This window comes from Spermophilus citellus, assembly GCF_964194105.1.
Source record: "Spermophilus citellus genome assembly, chromosome: 5".
NCBI lineage: Eukaryota > Metazoa > Chordata > Mammalia > Rodentia > Sciuridae > Spermophilus > Spermophilus citellus.
The window spans coordinates 66169975-66194209 of NC_138186.1; the positions used below are offsets into that span (position 1 = coordinate 66169975).

The 24235-nt window shown below is 37.8% G+C and overlaps 1 protein-coding gene across 2 annotated transcripts in view; it reads left to right on the plus strand.

Annotated features, from left to right (window-relative positions):
• Positions 1 to 24235, plus strand: part of TFAP2D (transcription factor AP-2 delta) — a gene marked incomplete at both ends in the record, with an annotated part of 63818 nt that overhangs the window by 11426 nt on the left and 28157 nt on the right. For both annotated transcript variants that reach the window (XM_081295960.1, XM_081295961.1), the window contains 3 exons: positions 224 to 284; positions 10262 to 10427; positions 10599 to 10717. In XM_081295960.1, coding sequence (XP_081152086.1) covers positions 224 to 284; positions 10262 to 10427; positions 10599 to 10717 — 346 coding nt within the window. The remainder of the gene's footprint in view (positions 1 to 223; positions 285 to 10261; positions 10428 to 10598; positions 10718 to 24235) is intronic.

Here is a 24235-nt window from a genome sequence, read left to right on the forward strand (position 1 = left end):
GTGATATAAAATGCATACCTTAAAATTTATACAACTTTTAGATTGTGGTTTTTCTTGCATTTTTTTTTTCTTACAAATGTTTTCTGGCTACCTTGTCCTAGCTCAATGATTGCTTTCACAGGTCTATTGAGAAGGGGTTGAGGGATGGACCAGTGTGAAAGACTACCCACATGACCATACCTATCATATCTCAGTGATTTTATTTTATTTTTCTTTTATTAAGGGCTCTGTGGAAGCCCAGTGTGGGCTCGTTCTTAATGGCCAAGGTGGAGTGATAAGAAGAGGTAAGTAAGAACATTTTATTCTAAACATTCTCCTCTTATCTGTTACTTTGTTTTGAAGATCTGGTGTGGTTTTAAGCATTGAATTTCTTGTCTGCTCATTAAGAAAACAATTACTCTTAGTTATTCAAGTTCCATACAGGCATATTCACATTTAACATTTTACTTTCTTCCATTGAGGCTTGAACACAGGCGAAGCCCAAGAGACTTGTGCTAGGCAATATCTGCTGCTCCTCACAGAAGTGACAGAATCAAAGTTAGAAGAGGGGGAAAAAACTGAAAAAAAAAAAAACAACTTTTCACACCCCCTTCCCCAATCATCAATACCACATCCTCGAGCAGAATTTCTGGTCTCTTTTAGCTCTAATGTGCCAGCCACAGCCTGAGTTTTTGAGGTGATGGTGTTAGCTTGAGGCTTTGAGGGATTCTGTGAAAGGCTAGATCATTGAGGCTTTAGAGGAGGCTAATGAAACACCAATATTGTAGCTGCCTTATTTTCTAAATGTCCAGAACATTTCTTTATTTAAGGGAGGGTGGGAGGAGGCGGTAGTGTTAACTGTACCGGATAAAGCTTTCTTGTTCCCATCTGTTGAGGAAAACATCTGAATCCAGAGTTACCCATGGAATTGGAAGATTGGGGGGGGGGGGGAGGCGAGAGAAGAGGAGAGAGCTGTTGCTTTCAGCTCAAGCACTGAAGGGGGCTGCATCTCAGATGTTCCGTTTTGACAAAAGGTTTTGAACTATGACATTCACAGGGCCTCAAGGCAGTGCAGATTTTGCTGGCTTCCATGCTTAACTGTACCCAGAGCCTCTGAAGTTTATTTTTCTAGCATGCTGAGTAACCCAAGGAGCACACAAGGCAAGAGGGACCAGCTGTTATCCCAACTTCATACGAATTAATAAGATGTGGCCTATTCACCAGGACTAATTCCTGCTCCAGGGCCACAATTGTCTTTAGTAACCAAACCACTAAAACTGAGTTACTTCTGATGGTACCAAATTAATGTGCTCCAGTCACTCCCTATTTCTTTGAAAACTTCTTGAATGATTTGATTTTTCTGAAGAGAGACATGTGCTGTTAGAAACAGAAGATTCTTTTGTGTTTAAACTGTAGATCTCCTGAAGCAATATACAATATGAACACTTAAATTCAAGAGGAAAGAAAACAAAGGGTGTTTTACTTTTCGAACTTGGCTACTGCTGCCGTGTATGTTTGGAGTTTATGTTAAATTTAAAAGAGCTATTCACCACTTGTTTCACCTTTCAGATATTTAAAAACTATTTTTTAAAAATGTCTGATATTGCTCTGCATAATTTTGGGTGTTTTGTTTTGCTTTGTTTGTTATGAGCAATATTAAGCTTGCCTGTACCCAGCCATATTGTAATGATATGAAATAGGCCAAAGACTAGTGAATATGAAAATTAAACATATATACTATTGGGCAGGTAAAAATTACACAGTAAAAAGGGGGACCCGTGAGACTCACGTACTGATTGGGATCATTTGGGGCAGGCAAAACTAAAGGTGAGGCCCAGCGCTCTGGGCGCACAGAGATGTCGGTGGTGCTGAAGGACAGCGCCACTAATTAGGGACCGGAGCCGGTTCCTCAGAGAGGAGTAGCTCGCGCTACTACAGTTTTTCCATGCAGTTCTGTACTAAGATTGCCTTCCTTGATGCTTGAAAATTACATCCTATTGCACAATAGGTGACAGAGGGTGGAGATTATTCAAGGATGAGGATGGGAGGCCTCGGGTGTGGAATCAGTTGAATTGGCATAGAAAGGTTTAGGTGACATCCCCTCACACTTTAGCATTCTTCCAAGTAATGCAAAAGATTTAAGAGATTTAAGAAAAAAGAAATGCAAATCATTTAATTCTCGAGGTGCAAGCTGAGGTCTTTTCAGAGTCACAGAAATTGTGTTCCATAGATGATGTTTTATTTTTCTTGTAGAACTCAATATCTATTTTTTAAGTTAAAAAATCATCATTTCTTAACCTGCTTTTTGAAACAAAAGATTGATTTTGTAGGAAAACAGCATAACTCCAAAGATAAGGGAAATGTCACTTGGTGTTTATGTCTGTATTGTTAGACTAAACCTTAATCCTCCACTTTGAAGAATTCAAATTTTAGCTGCCAAATTTATTTCATTTTCACATGTTTTAGAGAAAGGCCAATTAACTTGTTTGAACCCTGAAAGATGTATGTCTATATGCATTGGTTTACCCTGAAACTATCAATATTCATGACAGTTTAAAAGTGGATATCAAGGAAGGGGGTATATGTTTTGTCAGACCCTGCCCTGCCCCTTATATAAGGACTCTTTATTTTTAAAGAAATTCTTAGGAAGCTCCTTCTGTCTATGGTCACAGTTATGAATAGGACTCCAAATATCAATAGCTTAGATCAGTTTTGTTCATCAAAAATCAGGAGGACATTAATTCTAGCACTCTGCTTTTTCTGCACTCCCTCTTGTAACCCAGTGTTGTCTTACAGCTTAGATGAGAATGTGTTTATTTTTCAATCCATACTTTACAGATACTTCCTTGTATAAAACAGGATTTCTTGAAAAACACAACTTTTCTACTGTTTTCTGGTTTTGGCCAAATTCTTGGATAAATTTGCATTTCTAGTGATATCCGGAATTTACGTTGCAAGAAAAATAAATCTCACTTTCAAAGACCCCTTCAAGTGTTTTTCTTGAAGAAAGATACATGCCTGTGTAGTTTACATGAGTTCATCATGATGAAGCTATCCTGATTTGCAAGGGGGAGAAGGAGTTAGGGGAGTTATCTTAAATTTGGCTACTTGTAAAGAGCAACATGCCATTTTCTGATTCACTTTGTTAAGTAGAAAACATTGTTTTGGGCCTATAATGAGAGCCTGATATCCAAAAAAAAAAAAAAATGCGTGAAGAGGAGTTATCAGCAAGGTAATTACCACCTAGATAAAATATTTGCCACCGCCTTGGAGGCGCAGCTCCCTGCGCGCTCACTCTCTGTTAATGGTGTGCGCGATTTTGCCCGCAGCTCCTCCACTCCAACCATCAGAACCAATAATCTTTATTTTACCCTGTGCTCGAGTATCGATAGCTTCTTTCGCCTCGGGCGTTGGCTTTGATATGTTAATATTTCTGAGTAGCAAATTCTGCAGAGATCATATTAATGTTGTACGTACAGAGTGGAGCTTTGCCTTCGTTGAATATTCAGATACCGGGTTTCAAAAGGCATCTCTTGAAGAAATGAGGCTTCTATTTACAGGAGTCGTCTATGTTTTTAATCATTAAAAAAGAAGAAGAAGGAAGGAAGGAAGGAAAGAAGGAAGCAAGGAAAACTCACTCTTCTTTTCCCGGTGAATCTTCCTTACCGCCCCACCCCAAACCCCTCCCTTTGTCAGCCGCTGGTCCCTTTCATTTCTCGCTCAGACGTTAATAATAAGTGAACCATGTTGATGATGACGACGACGATGAGGAGGAAGCTAATAATGGATCCAGATTGGAATCAAACAGGGTAGGGTTTCAATTGGATAGGGGACTGTGGCCCTTCAGATGAGGATAGAGGTGAGATGAGAAAACTCAGCCTTTCCATATGTGGGTGGAAAGTGACATTTTGGCCCTGGTCTCTTTTATGAAATCGGGATGGCAAACTAAAAAAAAAAAAAAAAAAAAAAAAAAAAAAAAAAAAAAAAAAAGCTGGGGGGTGGGATGAAAAAAGTGAAGAGGGGAAGCGCCCTTGTTTCGCTTTGTGATCATTCTGCCTTGCAGCCCCAGGCTAATTTCAGAAGCTTAAATACCGCTGTAGCCTCTGGGCCACGCGGAGAGGGAGCGGACCCGGCCACTGGCAGGCAGGAACGCTTTCCCTATTGCCCGTGGCTACACAAAATACAAACTACTTTGAATCAAAACATTTTTGGGGAATTAATATGATTTGAACTCTGCACGTTTTAAGCGAGCTGAAGTTTGTCAGATCGCTTAGAGGTGACTGGCACGCCGAGGCGGAGGCATTTACGCTGAGGACAAACATTGTCAGATCTGATTTAATTTTTTAAATAATGTTGCCTTGAAACGCTGCTTTAGCTTCAATCGCCCTGACTGCCAATAATAGGATGGATGGAGCTGAGCGCTTTTCCCTTTCTTGCCGCCCTTGTGGCGGCTCACATACTCCTTGAGCAGGAGGATGCTCCTTCTCTGGCTGCTTTGAGTTTCTAGAGGGCCTAAACCTTGGAGTCCCCGGTTGGAAAGAATCAGTGACTATTTCAGCAGCTCCTGGAAGGGGTAAAAATCAAGGGTGGGAAGCCTTGTTCCTCTTCTTTGTTAGCACCCCCACTCCACCCCTGCCCCCAGTAAAAAGCAGCTACCCTCAGTCTCTCTTTCCTGGAACTCGCCAGAATTCATTTCTGTGATTCAACCTTTGTAGGTGAGAATGATCCAGAAATACACTTTGAGCCTCATCTTCTTCCTTATTCCTCTAAAACAGATTTGAAGTTCAATCTCTATTATATGAATTCTAAAACTTGTGTATAAAAGTACACAGAGGCCTGATTTGTTGGACTTTGGTGGTGGAGGTGGGGTACTTTCCCCTAGTCTGCTATCTTCTCTCCCGGTTTCTTTACTGCTTGAAACTCACCAAAATCCAAAGCACTCTGTGCATTGGGGAATGGAGATTAATCCTCCACACCCACCATAACGCACACCACCACCATTAAACCAGCCATTGTCTGGGTGCAAACCTCCCTTTCTTTTGTTCTGCCGGGAATCTGCACAGGGAGGAATTTATTCAGCCATGGTAATCCCGTTATACCTGCAATCGGAGTATCCCTCCTCCGAACAGTACAATCCGATGACGCATCATCAAAGGCCAACTAGATGGCAATTAAGTACCCACCCCATTGAGGTTTGATTACAATTAATATCTGCTGCCTTGGGGAGAGGAGGTCACATGGGGGAGGAGGATTGAGAAGGGAGAAAGGCTAGAGGAGAAGCAGCCCAGAGAACGATACTACCCCACCCAGCTCACACGCGCAGCGCACCTCGCAGAAATGCAGCTGCAGAACTAATAAGGACAGGAAACTCTTGTAATCGCTTACACATTTTTAATGTGTCAGGGAAAAAAAAAAAAAGAGCGATCACTGGAGATGAAGAAGGGGAAGAAAAAAAATCCCTGCCGTTTGTATTTCTTTCATTTGAATTGTAAACATCTGTTTGGCTGTAAGGCGAACAGAACATTTATTTTGCTCCCAAGATTTGGTCTAATTATGTCAACACCAACGCGGCGATGAGTGGGGCGGTGCAGCGACTTTGGAGAGGCTGCGCGCTTGGGCCTAGCGCCCGGAAGCTCGACAGGAAGTATTGATCGCACCTGGAGAGCGCTGGGGGCCTCTTAACGCAGCTGGGAGTGTTCTTAGAGAGAGGCTTGAGGGCGGTGAGACCAGTTTGTGGCTCAGAAGCCGCTTTAGGCGCGCCCAGGGAACCGCAGCTCCTTGGAGGCAGCCGCCGCTCTTTCCTCTGCCCTAATTGCTGGGGATGGGAAGAGGAAAAGCGGTCCCAGTCGCTAGAGCTTGGCTTTCCTGTTCAATTGCAATGCAGAGGGTGGGTAGTTTTAATGTAGCGCCTCAGATCTTACCCTGCGACGTGGTAAATTGCTCAACACAATAGCGGTTGTTGGGCAGCCTTTGCTCAGGTAACTGAGCACGCGCGTGCGCACGTTCAATTCCCATTTTCCCTCCTCATCAGCTAGAGAGATAAGTAGAGCAGTTGTGAACAACCTCATATTTCAGATCGATTGAGACCCAGATAACTACTCTCCAAGATGCTTGGGTCGTTAGTTGACCAAGTTTGTACTTGTAGCCCAGTACTTTTCACACCATTCCATACTGTGCCTGCAGACACAAGGACAGATGTCCCCAGATTTGCCAAGAAGAGTGTAATCCCAACCTTCTTCAGACTGTGCAGGATCTAACAAGGTATGACAGCTGAAGGATCTGCATTGATATATTCTGTGTCTGGTTTTGTCACCCCCACAATCTTTAGCTAGCTTATTCCTTTTGCTTTGGCAAAGTTATTCCTTTTTTCTAAAGTCATGAACTAGACAAGTGACCTTGAAGAGATAATTCTTGATTTCTACATTGTTGCTATAGCTGCTCATTAGAGTTTGCAATATCACTGGAACTAGGGAGTCTTGTATCCAACTTTGAAAATAGTGACCTTCATGTCTTCATTGCTTCTGTGCACTATTAATAGAAAAGAGATGAACTCTGGAATCTTGTATGAACACTCTGGTTCTGGCTGCAAAGACATCCCTAACTAGGGTGCTGAATAAAAAATGAGACCACATAACTTCAATGAGAGCTGACATGAAACAAAGGTACCATGAGGAACTTCAGCCAGTAACCCTTGTTTATAGCTTGGTGAGGTCCACTCTTTTATGACTTTCCTTCTCTGAGGTCTCATCATGCCATCTGTAGTCTGGGTCCCCATAGAGAAGAACTAACCCCTCACTATCCTCATTGCAAATGCAAAACTTTGGTTATGTTGACTTTTTTCTACCTCCATAAAAAGTGAAACGTTGAAAAGAAAGATATCAGGTTCCCCAAGTTGCTGTAAACTCTACAAGTTGCCAAATCTTTAGCCAGAACAAGAGAGTTCCCCAAGGCTGCAGCAATGCCAAGTATCAAAGCAACAGAAATTCCCTTTAAAGATGCTGTGACATAAAAAATAAAAGACTCTAGAGTTGATGGCTAATCCTGAATACAAAATAAATCCTTCAGGCAATTTGTGTGTGCATAAAGCATACTGTTAATATGCAGCCTGTGTAATTTACCTAATACATGCCTATTTAAGCATAAGCCAGAAACCCAAACTGGATGTAGAAAAGTCTCAGGGCCCAGGGAGTTAGCACATTACCAGGTAGCAGACTCAGTGGTATCGCTGAGAGCAGCTGGCTTTCAGCACATGACATTCACTTTGTCAAAAAGGTGGTAGTTTTCTAATGGAAAAGAATTTTATTTAACTTCTTTTACAAAAATGATGGTCATTGGCATTTCTTTAAATCTGGTGTCTAACACACTGAGCATTAAAGAGAAAAAAGTTCTAAAAAGAGAGGAACAGTCTAAATTGTGTCCTTCTCCTTCCTTAGCAGCTAGCAAAATCATATGTACATTTGCTCAAATGCTTTCTTCCCCCACTCATAATAAACTTGGGACTGATTGGGTGAGATTCCTTTTTCCCTCAAATATATACTGGCTAGTGTTTGAGAGAGGAATGTTAATGGAAGAATATAAATTTACTTATTATTCCTATGACTGTGGGTAGAGGTACCTTTTCTAGAGAGGGCTATGTGAATTTTGGATATAGACATTGATTTTTATTCTTGGGGTTTAATATTTTTCTTCACACTAACCTAAATCCTAAAGTAATCAGAGCCATGATTCTCACAGTATGACTCTAAACAACAAATGTATTTATACTCATTTTGCTTTCCTGTTCAACTTTTGAAAAGTGACCTTAGTTTATTTTTTTAAGTGCATTTTGTATCTATAGGTACCAAGGTAAAGCATTAATGAAAGTGACTGGTAGCCTCAGGCCCAGGAATCTGGGAATTTGTTTTTACTATGATTGTTGTTATTTACTGGCTTAAAATCCTCTCTGGGAATGTGAAGTGCAAAAGCACAGGTGGATTTATGTTTTCATCTCCTGAAGAAGGGGAGTTATAGTTTTCTGTGATGTGGGCTACAAGTTTGACTCCCAAACAATGGATCTGAGTTTGGCAATTGAGGTTATGACTTCTCAGATATGAAACTGAAAACAGGTGTCCAGGAACTGGCATGGAAAATTTGGCTAAATATAAATATAAATATAAATATATTGCAGCCTGGAGAGCCTTTCCTGACACTCTGAATATCTTACCTTTTGTTTTAGGGGTCATTCAGGGATACTGACAGCCTTAGAATACTTAAGGAGAAAGACCTTGGTCTTTAGCACTTTCCAAGAAAATTTGGATGACAGTTAAACAGCCAGGAATAATTCCCCAAATTGCAGAGGTGTAAATAGTTTAAAAGTGGGGCAAGGTTATCTAGCCCTCTCCTCCCCTGTCAGTGGTCCTTCTGTCTTTCTAAATGTTGTCCAGCTTCTTTAGGCTTCCATGCAAAGGAACATGCCTAAATCTGACTGCCAGAGACTCCCCCCATATAAGTCATTGTGCTGCTTAGTAATACATGGTAGGAGTTACCTGGGAAGCAAGTGGAGATTCCTAGTCTGGTGCTTCTCAAACTTCAATGAATATATGTACCAACAGGGTGTCTTATCAAAGTGCAATTTTTTTTTAAAAGAGAGAGTGAGAGAGGGAGAGAGAGAGAATTTTAATATTTATTTTTCAGTTATCTTTGTTTGTATGTGGTGCTGAGAATCTAACCCGGGCCACACGCATGCCAGGCAAGCGCGCTACCGCTTGAGCCACATCCCCAGCCCCTCACAAAGTGCAAATTTTGACAGAAATTCTGAGATTCTACATTTCTAACAGATCCCTTCCTAGGCTGTCAATTCTGCCTCTATGTATGTATGTATGTATGTATGTATTCGTTCATTCGTTCATTCTGAGAGTGCTCCATCAATGAGTTACATCTCCAGCCATTTATATCATACATATATTTGGTGTTGGGGGGGGGGGGGACAGGGTCTTACAAAGTATCCAGACTGGCCTCAAACTTGAGCCTCCCAACCTGCTTCAATCACAGTCATGTGCCATTATGCCTGGTTCTGATGCTATCTTTTGAGGACTACATTTTTAGTAAAAAAGATCTTGGACCACACTTTTCTGCCATTTTTCTTTCTTTTTTTCCACTCATAGAACTCAATCCTTTATTGGAGACGAGTCTCAAAATTGCCCATAATTTAAAAAAAGCCATAGCATGCTCAGAAAAGCCAACTTGAATTTGAATTCACCACTAAACCTTAAAAACTTTCCTCATAGGGCTCAAAGCAAGATGAGGTAGGCTTGCAGTCCTAGAACATAAAGCCACCATCCTAGCAAGGGGGACATTGGCCCAGAATTTTTACAGTGAGTGAGAAATTTGCCAGCAAGAACTTTCCTCACTGATAAATCCCTTTAGGTCCTCAAGTCTACTTCAGTGGGTGAGATTTCAGAATATCCTGTGCTGTTCCTGAAGGAAGGTAAAGCTGAAGGGATTTTCTGGACCCTGGAGATAGATATCTTCTGTTCCCAAAACTCCAGCATGTCAAAATTCCTTTGATGATTTTGCTATTCATATTTCCCTTTGCTTTTCACTCTAATAGTAATAATAAAAACAACCACAGCAATAATATTATTTATAACTAACATTGTTACTATGTTCAGATCTTGTGGTATATTTTCCTATGTGTGCCAATTTACACATAATAAAAGGATTTGACCTGTCATTGCCTGTGTGGGTTATAAGTTTCTGGCTATAAGCAGATTATTTTTAGTAATATGTCAGGATTGAATGACTCTGGTGCCTTTAATTATTAGATGGATGAGGGAAAGGAGATGGAATTCTCAAACATTTTGGAAAAGAAAATAAATCATGCATAAAAAGTTTCTATCCATGTATGTGTGTGTACACATACAGATACAACTGTGGATAAATACAACCTCTAATGGGGTTGACTACTAGAATTGGGATTTTCAATTAATAGAGATGCTTGATTTATTGAAGTGTTTCTTGGTGTGACTGGTGAGCCAGGCTGTATTCCAAAAGATGCCAATTTTCTCTAAAATTACCATTGTATACTCACAACCATTTTCTGTGTGATATTGAAAAGACCAAATTCTGGTTATTATTTGGAAGGACATCTTCAAAGGAGCTCTCTGAGATAATGTGAGTGATTTATAAATACAATTGCTGTCACGTACTACTAAATATCAAGTGGTCTCTTGATATTAACTGCCCCTCATATACTTTTCTTCTCCTGCCTTCACTAACATGTTATATACTTTTTCCTCTCAAGGTGGCACCTGTGTGGTCAACCCCACAGACTTGTTTTGCTCTGTTCCTGGTCGTTTGTCCCTTCTCAGTTCTACTTCCAAATACAAGGTGACCATTGCTGAGGTAAAGAGGCGCCTCTCACCACCTGAGTGCCTCAATGCTTCACTCCTGGGAGGCATTTTGAGAAGGTAAGTTAGCACTAGTTCCAGCACTGTCTGTCTGCTAACTACTGATGCCGCACCTTCAACCCTCAGTCCTTATGTCTTCCATCCAATGTATTCTCCACGTCATCAAGTCATCTCACAATTTTCTCCAGAATGTGAACTTTCAAAACCTACTTTTTATTTGTTGTTGGACAGAGCAAAATCCAAGAATGGAGGCCGCTGCCTGAGAGAGAAACTGGATAGACTTGGCTTAAATTTGCCAGCAGGAAGACGGAAAGCAGCCAATGTTACTCTCCTTACTTCCTTAGTTGAAGGTATGATTTTTTCAGTACTGTCAAGCAATGATGGAAGGTTGAAAATTCTTTGATAGTCAGGTTTTTTAGATTATGTTATTTTACGGGTGAGTTTCCTAATTAATCTTGGCAATGATGATTAAATTTGGCTTAATATAAGACTTAAATTATTCATAGGATGTTAATTAACTTACTAATTTTAGCAGTATTAGGGAAGAAGACAATGGAAGACAATGGAAGAAGACAATGGGATATTCTCCAAATATTTGCTAAAGAATAGCAACAAAAAACTGGCTATCTATTTCATTTTTATTATTTTAGAGTATAGACAAATTTGGTTTAATTTATTATAATTCAGCACAACATGATCCACAGTATAAATAATTCTTTATGAAGAGTTCACAGAAGTCTAGGCATGATACTGAGGGTGAAAGTACATTGTGTTAATCCTAGTAGATATATTTTAAAGCACAGTGAAGTTCCATAGCTTTATGGTGGGATAAGCTGAGTCAGAAAGGTGAAGGTTAGCTAGTGGGAGAGAGGGAGAGAGGTGGAAAAAAAATCCCAGAAGTTATTTTTTTCCCAATTTACATTTTCTCCTTTGTATTTTTTATTCTATAAGGACTAAACTTTACACTTTCTCATACAATCTTCTTTTAAGGAGAATTATTAGGTACTTAGCAAAAAACTTTGTGGGGATAGTTTTTTAATGTCAAAGAAAAGTTCTTTCATAACTCAGAAGGCTATGGTTTAAAATGTGAATGACAGGGGCCTTTTGTGCTAAGCCTCACCTGAATGTACCTTTGACACTTTTCTACCATTGCTTATTCGCCAATATGGTACTATAGAGAGTGGTAAGTGACCAAAACACAAAAACAAACATCTTGACTTTTTTCTATATTATCAATACATAATATTTACTGTTCAACATTAAAATTTAGTGAGATATTTACATTTATCTTGAGAAAATTGCTTTAGGAATTATGCTACTAACAATTGTCTTATTTGCTAATAGCAATAATGACAATAATCACAATATTATTTATGACAAATATTTAGTAAGAGTTACTCTTATAGGTTGAGCACCCCTTACTCAAAAATTCAAAATCTGAAATTTTCCAAAATTCAAAACTTTTTAAAATTCCAACATGATGTTCCAAGGATTTTGAAGAATTTTGGAATTTGGATTTTCATATTAGAGATGTTAACTGGTAAGAGATTTGCAAATATTCCAAAATTTGGAAAAACTCCTAACTATGAAACACTCTGGTCCTAAGCATTATGGTTAAATGATACACAACTTATAATGTTTTAGATCTTGTGCTGTGTTACCTGTGCTTGTCAATACTGAGGGCTGACCAATGGTAGGGGGACTTGACTTATCCACACATGTTGGCTGGGAGGACTGAGGAAGAGCAAAGTAAAATAATAGTCGTCGTCATCATCATCATCATCATCATCATCATCATCATTTGATTCTAAAGAGAGATGGATTCCTGCTCAATTTAAATAAAAATATTAAAATTATAGCTATTTTTAAAAAGAACAAAACACTTGTTGAGGATAGAATAAAGGAGATTTAAGAATTTAGGTGGAGCCAGGTGTGATTGTGCATGCCTGTTATCTCAGCAACACAGGAGGATAAGGCAGAAGTATCACAAATTCTCTACTAGCCTAGGCAACTTAGTGAGACCCTGTCTCAAAATAAAATTAAAAATGTCTGTGATGTGGCTCAGAGAAAGAGCACTTGCCTAGCATCTCTGAGGTCTGATACTGCAAAAAAAAAAAAAAAAAAAAAAAAAAACAAATAACACATGTAGATGGTCATGATTCTCAAACCAAACAATGTGGAAAAATCAAATGAGAAAGTGTGTTTAAAAGTGCCTTGGCCCCATTACTGAATTAATTGAAATTCAGTGTGGGGTATGACCAGACTCTCCAGGTGATTCTGATGAATGATAATATTTAAGTAAAACTGGTGCTTCTTGGGATTCTTTTCACTTCCCAGGATAGATTGACTATGAATTCTCATAAAATTTGCAACTTGTGTGAAAAGTAGAGACCTCTCTTTTGAGAGGTCTCAAAAAAAGACCTCTCTCCTGAGTGTCTGTGAAAGTACTTGCCAGTACACATAGAAGATCCATAGAGAGTATGTTCACAATTATCCTTATGGATTTCAAGTTAGTCAAGAGCACTGGGGTATCCTGTATAGGAATCATCTGTCTATACTAACCAAATGGGTACAGATCAAATATGAAATCCTAGAATAATCCCTGGGGTCTTTGATCATACCTTCCCTATCACAAAAGTGCCTCACTTGTGTTCTAGTCATATGGCTCTGGCTCACTCTTAACAACAAACCTGGGATAAAGAAACTTAAGATTTTATTCTTCATAGGTACATATTACTTTAATTGAGTGCTTATTGAAATCCCTCAAAACTTCATAATGTAGACAATCAAATCTGTTATTGATGAATTCCAGTCACTTTGATGGAACTTTGGAACAGAGGTTTAGGGACAAAGGGACATTTTGCATCCTTCAGGGGCCCTTGTATTATGACCCTCAAACTTATTTTCATGTACAATTTTTAAAGTTCCACAAGTTTGGACAATATTCTTGATTTCTTTTTATTTTGTGTTCTTTTCAAATGCTAATTGTAAAGTCCCTAAATTTCATAAATCACTATTAAGTCAGGATTCATGACCAATAGTATCAAAAACTACCAGTTATAGCAAGACATGAGGAGAACCTAATATTAGAAGGATATGGATATTTTATGTAAACTGAACAGGCTTCATTATAACCCTGGGCTGACAGGAAGAACAGCCTCAATGTTGAGGATTCTCCTGTACCTATTCTTCCCCATATTTCAGTTGGTTTGGTGGCAATGGCTGGAAACTCTTTTCCAGACAGCAATGCCATGTTCTGCACTAGGCTCCTGGCCCTTGAACTTCTGCAGGCCAGGTTGGATGTACACAGAGAAATGAAAACCCAACACTGATTTTTCAGTCTCCTGAGACACTTAAATAGTTGATGCTTTTCATTAACAATTTTGGGACTTTGATCCTTTTAGATCCAGAAAGGATCTGAAGTTTGTTCTGTTTGCACAATTTACCATTTTTACCATTTGATAAATGATCCCTTGAATTGAACATACCTATGGTTGATATATTTTTTTCTCCTTAGTCAAATATTTTTGTAGGAGCCAGCAACATTTTAGATATTTTTTTGGAAATTCTGAAACTAGGTTCTTAGTCATCAAAAATGGTCCATCAGGGGCTGGGGCTATAACTCGGTGGTAGAGCACTTGCCTAGCACATGTGAAACACTGGGTTTGATTCTCAGCAGCACTACATAAAAATAAATAAATAAAATAAGAGTATTCTTTCCATCTAAAACAACAAAAAATTTTTAAATGTTCTCTCAGCTTTCTTTTTTTATTTTATTTTTTTTGAGAGAGAAAGAGAGAGAGAGAGAGAATTTTTTAATATCTATTTTTCAGTTTTCGGTGGACACATCTTTATTTTATTTTTCTGTGGTGCTGAGGATCGAACCCAGTGCCCCGCGCATGCCAGGTGAGCATGCTACCGTTTGAGCCACATCCCCAGCCCACATCAGATTTCTTAAAAACATAAGGTTTGTGGAAAAGAGCACTACTCCTTTTTTTTCAGTTTTTTATTGATATCCCTGCTTTACCTCATGAATTTCCTACATTAACACATGTATGCATTTTAATCACTAATAGCCAGTAATTTTGATTCTTTTAAAAGTGTTGCTTAAAATTCATATAGAGTAGCCTAGCCAAGCTGAGAATATTAGTTTCTCAAACAGCTTGGTGACCAAATACATTACTAGGGTTCAATCATCTCCCCACATTTTGGTACAGTACATGAAACAAGAGATAAAAATATTCAACTGACATTATTTCTGATAGATCAGATGTAAAAATAAATCCAATGAAGTTCAAATTTCCATTGAGAGCTATAACAAGCTCTCAATGCAGAGATGATATAATCTTTATAAAGATCCCAACAGTAAAGAGTAAGGTGTTTCATGATGGGTATTCAAATTAGCAAATTAATACTTGTTTTTCAAAAATAGCCATCACTGACTTTGCAGTATATTCTTGGGTTTCCATACTCACCTTGGATTTTTAATCATTTTGTTTTAAATTATTTTAAAAACAATTTTTCTATGTTTCTATTAAGTAGATTTATTCTACTGATACCTCCAATCCCATAGCATTGTTCCTGATTCCACATATTGGGGTCATTATTTTAAGAGATTAGTTGAGGAATTTATAAGACAAGGCTGTTTAATGTAATTCTGTAATATATTTTAATAATTCACCACATCTCTGCTGCAAATATCATCATACCTTGTAAGCAACGGGATAATTGATTAGAACAATATGTCAAACTCTTTTTAATTTGTCAAACTGCTTGAAAAGTGATTATTTTCATAAGGCAGGCATTTTGAGTGTTATTTTTTGTGGGGGGTGGGGTGGAGGGGGTCACATTACATGGAACATTTAATGGAAACAACATAAAAATATTTCAATCTATAGTCCCATGAATGCAATACCTGATCTTACTCCCTTTTCAACCATATGTCTTCATCTAAAGTTTCAGTTTATAACTATCATTTATGCCCAAGTTCTCATACCCTATTTTCTTATAAGCCTGTTCTCTACATTTCTCCTTGTTAGTCACACTACTCTAATTTCTCCTAGTTCTGTTCTAGTGTCTATAACATCAGAGAGACATCATTCTCTGGAATCTGTGGTGGCTTAGCATTGCTTAACCTAATGCACTGATCTTCCTGAGGAGACATCAGGAAATTTCCAGACTTTTCTGCAATGGAAACACTCTATCTCTAGAAAACATTCAAAGATATTATTGTTCTGGTCCTAACACTCTTGCTATATTTTTACTAGTTCTGAACTGGCATGTTCTGTAGCTTTCCCCTGCATTTCACTCTGGAACAATCTTTGCAGAGCTGGTGGTCAGTGATCCAGTCAATACTGCCCATCACTCCTCCCCTGTGGTTTTCCATGGTGTCTAACATTGTAGAGTGTTGCTTGGAGGAAGTTCTGTTCATATGCATGAGATGCTTTCTTAGAACCATTTTGCTGCTTTTAAGAAAAGTCCATGTAGCATTCTCAGGCACTATTCATCGTCCAGAAAGCATAGTTTATTTATTCTCTTTAGTAATAAATACCTTGAGTGTCCATTTGTTGTGACAGGAGATAAAAATCTGTGGTGTGTGTATGTGTGTGTTATGTACTTTTGAAGTTCTGTGAGTCAATGGAGAGTATAAATACACATCAGCAAAAGAAATGGCACCAGTTCCAAATTCTGTGGTTAAACTAAAAAGTTTTAACACTTTCTTACTGTTGCTCTTCTTCAGCTTCAAAAAAAATTCATGAATTTCCAGGCCCTACAGTCCTTACCTCAGGTGAACTAGATATGCTACTTGCAAAATCTATGAACACTTGGCCTAGTGCTCCCTTCCCAACCTGGAATAATATCACTTCTAAAATAGTGTCAGACTTTGATCTGTATTTAACATGACTGAACTTCATTTTCCCTATTTTACAAAGACCATACAATCTATAATAATTAGGTTAATGCTAATTGTTATAACAGTTAGTCCTCAAATTTTCAGTTCCTTAACACAACAAAAGCTTATTTCTCCCTTATCACAATCTGAGATAGGTATTCCTCACTGAAGGTCTTCCTTTCTGCTACAGTCTCACTCAGAGACTAAGGATCCAGAGTTTTCTTTTTACAACGATGCCCTTCTCTAGGTCCTAAGAGTCGTACTTAATCATCTCACAGAGAAAAAAGGCATCATGCAAAGTGCACACACCATCTTACCCACTCTGGCCAGGACTGAACCTATTGCTACTATTCACATTCTATGAGAACTCATCACTAATTACATAGACGGGTTTAGGCTATGCTAGAAAATGTAATCCCTAGCTGGACAGAGTCTTTCAGCAACAACTCTATAGTTTATAAAGAAAAGATAAAATTGTGATAGTCTATCATCTTTATTTCCCAAAACTGTGTCTTTTGTAGGATTAACTACATGCCATTAATTAAACATTTGGCACTATATTGGCACTTGAACACAGTAGTTAAAAATGTGGCTTCTGTAGTAAAATAAGCTTGTTTGACTTTACTTCTACAACTTTCCATAGAGAAAGACACAGGGCCTCTCTAACCATCAGAGTCCTTATATATAAAGAAGTGTTTTTAATAGTGCCATCTTCATATTGTTGTTCTAAGGATTAAGTAAAAATATTTGCAAAGCATTTAGCATAATCCCCAGAATAAAGTCAGCGCTTAAGATATTTATCATTCTGGGAGAGCACACGAGATGATCAGACCTCAGAGAAGCCTGACAGTCATAACTACACAAGGTCCCCACCACGCCATGGCTTGAAGGCATCCTGATTTGGACTCTGATCTTCCAAATCCTACCATCACTGACACATGGAGGACTGTGGTCGGGCCCAGCCCCCTTTCCCTGTCCTAAATGCAGCTGCACCTGGCACCTGCGTATCTCCAACGTGCCCTTCCCTTTTCCAATCATGGTGACCTGCCCCACCCACAACCCCAAATTAGTATCTCCTCTACTGAGGAGATCTGGCCAGATCCTACACATGAGCTGGACAGAAGGTCGACCTCCTCCTCCCAGCAGCAGGAGGTGCTCACATGGTCTCTCCTGATGTGATATAAACACTGTCCACCTAGCATTTACCTACGTGTCTGTCGGTCTGTCTGCCCGCATTTGGGACTGATGCATTTCACTTCAAAACATCCACTCTTTCCTGCAGATAGCTTCATTAAAATACTCATCTACTCTGTCCCAGGCATAGAAGATACAGAAATTATTAAATTCCAGCCCCGCCTGTGAGACTGACAGTCTAGTGAGAATAGCTAATACAAAATGACACTTTACCAGCCACCTTATAATAATAGGGCATGCGACCCGATCCAAAGCATCATTATCACAATAGCCTGTTTAAAAAAAAAGATATTTATCATTATTTTAAATTAGAAAACTAAAGCTCAGAGACATGAACTCTTCTGTATAAGATTACACAATTGGGTGCCATGGAATGCAAATTCATGTCTTTGATTTTGTAGCCCCACAGTTATTTTCCATTTGGATTTGCTTTTGTGTCATGGATCGTAAACTATTGCATTGTGGGGTGATGCTCTATTTATTTCTGAATTGAAATAGAAATAAACTAAAGAATAGAAAAAAAGTATCAATCCCTGTGCCTATTTTTTTCACCTTGAATTTGGTCTTCTCTGCTCCTAGGAAAATTTCTGCACCCTTTTTGCAACTTTTGATACAGTTTTTTGGAATTCTGATTACCTTCTGCCATTTAATTGCCCAAAGTTAGAGTAACAATAAATGTTAACTTCTTCTTTCCTGTAATAAGTATCACTGTTACTTGTACTTTAAAAGGATGCCAGTTTAGCTAAAGATGACCCTGAAAAATTCTTCTTTTTACTCACCAAGCCACCAGAACACAGTAGAAAAAACATCCTACCACTTGGTCTTATGTCCCCTCTGTCTCTAATCCTGAGTTTACAGAACCACATTTCTAGTGAACAAGGACAGAATAACCAGCTTGGTCATGAATGAATAGATGTGGTATTTCAACCAAGTACTCTTGATACTACTAATCCATACTTTTGACTTTAAGAAGTACAGTCCACTGCTTGAGATTTAGGAATAAAGCACTAGAACCATTTTGCCATGTGTTGGTGATAATATCTGTCCAGGGCATGCTCAGCTTTAGTCACTTTTCTTATGGATTTTAGGATAAAGCTGATATTCTCACTGCCCTCACATAGGTACCAGCAATGCCCTTTTTTAGACTAGCCGAGCTAAATGGTTACTCTTGAGGAACTCATGGCATCCTTATATATCTAAAAGAATCATCCTCCCCAAAATAGCTCCTTCTCGGTCCTTCTCCATCATTATATACCTACATTAGTCTCACCTTAGGGAAAAAGGTTTTCAGCTTTTTACTAAAAATGTATATGGTATGAAAAGTGTAGTGTATTCCACCCTTGTTGTAATGGTTCCAATTTTTGTGCATGTTTTTCAGACAACCACCTGGGAGATCAAGTTCTAGGGGATGCTGATGCTGCCTTTTGCATGCATATGCTATGCATTTGCAATATCTTTTGAGGCATAGAGCTGCCCATAGAATTGGGCTCAATATATTTACTTCTAGCAGTTTAGTTACTCATTTTAAGACCTATTTTGGAAAATGAGTTTTATTTTTGTCAGATTAGTAAGTATTGCCTAATCAATAAATTTCTTCTTCAATGCTTAGAATAGTTTATATAAAGAGGAATCTGTTTTGGCAATACTAATTAGCTAACAATTAGATATTGTTAACTAATACCTAAGAACTTATAAAGATTCAATAATTGGCCTTAATGAATCTAAAATTGTATTACACAATATTATGGACAGATAAATACCATATCAGATTGTGAATATCTTAAGTTACTTGCTTACTTTCTAATATTACTCCCCTGGATATAGAGGCAGGAGAAATAGGGCAATACACAATTGCCTTTAGTTCTGACTGTGTGTGTATGAAGGGTCCTTAAACTCCTGTTCATGTTCACAGTGTCCGTGGCACAGAAAGCAAATGTATGCAAGCCTACCATGCCTGCCTTGTTCTCATCCATTCCGTCCACCTAATTATTTACTCTGCAAATAGTGACATAACTAAAAAGCACATGTGTCTGCATGTGACTACATGGTGACTTGCTTGCTTTCTTCTATGGGTCTCCCTTTCAAAGTTTATGATTCCACCAATGTGTTTTTCAAATACTCAAGTCTATATTTTCCCCCATTGTTTACATTTATTTTCCCCTTTGGTTTTCCTTTTTCCCCTTTTGGAACCAGATACTTAAGGACTAGAATATTTGGAAAACAGCCACCATTGCAACCTTTACCACTATGCTAGCAAGCTCCTGCTATTCTGGTTAAAATTCATAGATATTCTAATCAAATTGTAGACTGAAATTATTTTTACAGTGGCCTAACCCCTATGGAGCAACAAAGCTTTTTGGAACTGTGCATGTGAAAGTTACAAAAAAATACACATTCAGCATTAAATCTAAGGACAGGGTAAAGAATAATGTTAGTCTTTTATTAATATAATTAATATAACTTTAGATAATGTATAAAAATGATACAAAATTCAAAAGTTACAGAAGAGTATAGAGTGAAATGGTTCCTTTTCTCTCCATTCCCCAAATGATTCAGTTCCTTTCCCAGAAGAAAACAAATGATATTGTATCTGTTTCCTGACAAGGATGTGTGTGTGTGTGTGTGTGTGTGTGTGTGTGTGTGTGTGAGAGAGAGAGAGAGAGAGAGAGAGAGAGAAAGAGAGAGAATTTTTTCATTTTAAAGATAAATTATAACATTCTATAACATGACCTTGCACTTTATTTTTTACAACCCATCTTCATGTTCATTCCTTTTCTAGTGCTTACATGTTATTCATTCTTTTTAACACTCTTGTGTTACATTGAGTAAGTGTATCATAATTTATTGAATGAGTCCTCTACTAAATACCATTGAGGTGTTTTTAGTCTTTGGCTATTATAAATAATGCTGTAGTGAGTAACCTCACACTTATATATTTTTGCAGACATATAAGTACATCTATTCAAGAAATTCTTAGGAATGGTGTTGAATCATCAAAAGATATTTACATCTGTAATTTTGATAGATTATTGACAGATTCTCCTCAAAACTGGCTGTAAACTTATAATCTCATTGGCAATAGGGGTAATAAGAATTAATATAATACTTCCTTATTTTCTATCCTCAAGAAGGGGCTACTAATTTTGTTTTATTTTTGCTAATTTGATGGGTTGAAAAAAAAGTTCTTTTAAGAAGGAAGTTGAACATATTTTTAGACTTCTATGACCTTTCGGTCTATGCATTTACTTTGTGTTTCTAGGTTAACTTTTGATAATTTTCTCATTGATTTGTAAGTGCTCATTTTTTTCTCTATATATTGATATATATCGACATGTGTGTGTATGTGTGTGTGTATGTTTGCCTGTAATATGAGTTGCAAACCTCCTATCCCTTGGCTTTCCTTTGTTCTTTAGTTCTTAAAAGGTATTCATTTGTTTGTTTGAGTCTTTGTCATGCTAAACTGTAGATGCAAAAATATGTTGATGAAATCCTATTTGTCATATATTTTGTTTCCCTACTTTTAGTTTTCAATTATAACAAACTACTTTAAAAGGCCTTTTAAATTTAAGATTATAAAAGAATTATTCCATGTTATCCTTTAATTACTTTGCAGTTTTATTTTTATGTTTAAATCTTTGATCCATCTGGAATTTGTTTTGTTGTTGGATTATATGGTATAGATGTAACTTCTTTTTCCAGATGGCCACCTAGTTGTCTCAACACTTTTAATGATAATCCATCATGTCCCTACTAACTTGAAAAATAAACTATAATTTACCAAATCCTCCTGTACAAATTGGCTTTTTCAGTACTTTTTGTCACTATTTCCTTCATAATGCTCTTTCTGCTCCAACTACCGCATATCCTCTTTTGTTTTTGGAGTTTACACTGTGTCATCCAAATAAGGCAGAACTCATCATTCAAGAACCTAGCTAGAAAGGCTCTTACACTTCAATATTAACTCCTCAGTGACTACCTTCCCTTTGTGTAAGTCTCAGAATTCTCATATTTGGGGAGAATGTGTAGTCTACCCTACATAATGCTTTCTCTTCTCCTTAGGATAGTGATTTTCGACTATGGTTTGAGAGAATTACTTTAGGAGCTTTCAAAAAAAAAAAAATTCGGAACCTAGCACCAGACATTAACTGATATGGCTGAAACTCAGGCACGGTCATGTGTGTAGTGCTGGAGATCAAACCCAGGAACTTGTGCATGGCAGACAAAGTACTCCACTCATGATCTAGTCCCCAGCCCAACTCCCATTTTTAAAGTAAATCCCCAGGTTGTGGAAATATGGTGAAAAGCTTTGTCTTCAACATAGTCTTTAATTAAATGACTCCTTTGATAGAGTCACATACTATTTTTTTTTTTTTTTGTACTAGGGATTCAACTCAGGGCTTTGTGCATGTGAGGCAAACACTCTACCAACTGAGCTATATCCCTGCTGTAGATCTGACCACTGATGTGGTCAATTAGAGGCTCAGCTACCTTGTTGCGGGGGATAGGGATGCGGAATCAACACACAGACTCTGGGAGCTGGTGAGAGAACTGGCTGGAGACCCACCTCAGGTCTTCGTCCAGTATTCAGTTTATTTTTGGAATGCATACATTGTTATAGGGTTTGAGTGGGGCATGCCCATCAATCATACATAAGCAAGATAGTATCCATAAGCCAATCATCTTATTCCTAATATAACCACACTATGAGGATGTTCTAAATATTGCTATCATCAGGAACGGTCTTTGTCCCTAGGGGAGGGGGTTTCTAAGTTAGGAGTTCCATGCCTGAAGCTCCTGACTATCAGTTTCCTTGCCTGGCAGCTTGGCAATGCTAACCACAAGTGCTAAGGATGTGGTTTCACTATCGGCTCTCCAGAGCAGAGCATCCTTCAAGCGTTCCTATCAGGCCTGAACAAGTGTAGATTCTTCAAGCACTCTGAGCTGCTCATAGCTGCTAGCTGCTAGCTGAAAACTGAAGGTTATTCCAACATATCCCCATCCCCTACATACTATTTTTAATAAGCTTTTAATACATATTTAAATTTTCTAGCAAGTCTCTTTTGCTTTAGTTTTGCATTATGTTATTTGGAGGGGATATCTTCTGAGACTATTGTCATAATTAACCAATAAAATATTTTAAAGCTTTTTTTTATGTAAGAAATGAAAAATATTATTAAGTACCTCTTACAAATTGGGTGTTGTGCTTATTGTAGGAATTGAATGGGGAACAAACTATTGCTTTGAAAAACAAAGTGTTGGTGTTTGAAGAAAATTATCATTAAAATAGGGAAACTACCAGATTTTAAGACACCTGTCTATGAGATGTAGTGAGTGTTATAGACTGCATTCCTTTCAGAATAGTTTAAAAAACTTGTAATAAATGTAGGAACTTCATCCTCAGCTTTCTAGGTTTACTAGAGTTTGATATTATAAGACAACATTTTTAGCTGGGTATGAAACAACATGTCTGCAATCCCAGTTAGTTAAGAGGATGGTTAGTTCTAGGTCAACCTTAGCAATTTTGAAAGACCCTCTCTCAAAATAAAATGGGCTGGAGATGGAACTCACAGGTATGTTCAGTCCCCAGTACAAATAAATAAATAAAATTTACTTACCATAATGTCTTATTCAGGTTTTAACCTATTCTCAAATTTGCTTTCTAATAGGTACTTCTTGAAATAATCCCATAGGTTCAAATGTGCTCTTTTACTATACATGAAAATAAGATTGAAATTATACATACATGACTGCAATTTAAAACATATGAACTATTGTTTTCATTAATGACATTGCCTATTGCAATATTAAGTTAAACCTGAGTTGTTGTGAGGTAATAATATTGTTACAGGTGCAATTGGTATGAATTATCTAATGAATTACACTGTGGAATTGGTGCTTAATGCAGATTAGTTTTGAATAATGAACTTTAGTTGTATAAAGTACATTTTTCTTAAAAGCAATAATTTTAAAGAAGATAAATTCTTAATAACTGCATAAGAGATTAAAACTCAGATGTGCCAGGTGCCATGGCACATGCCTGTAATCCCAGAGGCTTGGGAGGCTGAGACAGGAGGATCACAAATTCAAAGCGAGCCTCAGCAACAGTGAGGTGCTAAGCAACTCAGTGAGACCCTATCTCTCTATAAAATACAAAATAGGGCTGAAGATGTGGCTCAGTGGTTGAGTATCTCTGAGTTCAGTCTCGGTACCAAAAAAAAAAAAATCTGATTTATTATTTCTACCTAAAAGTACAATTTTGACTTGCCCCCAAAGAACTATAATCTCAGTGCAATGTGTAGTCAACTTTTCCTCAGAAGCTATTTTTCAATTAACTTCCCATTTCAAGACAGCATCAATAATTGTCACTTATTTTTCCTTATAGTTTCCCCTAGATTCCCTAAAACCAAGAGCAAATTATCTTTTTATGTTCTTCCCATATTCTGGAATTTACTTATGACTGCTTTTAAGGAGAGCAACATAAGTCATTATCTACTGTTATTACTATTGAAATACTGAATATCCTTTAGTTATTGCCACATATTTGGAAGGGAGAGGGAATTGTTACATGGCACATGAGCCTGAAGCCTTTCACTTAAGATATTCCTTTCTAAGCACTAACCTCATCTTCCTAAATACCCATGGATATTATTTCTAAATTATATAATTCCTGAATTGGCATGAAATAAAATTGATGAATTATCAAAGTTATTGTGTTATTTAAGTTGTGTTTAAAAATAAGAGGATGGGTAGGGTGTGGTGGTGCACCCCTATAATCGCAGCA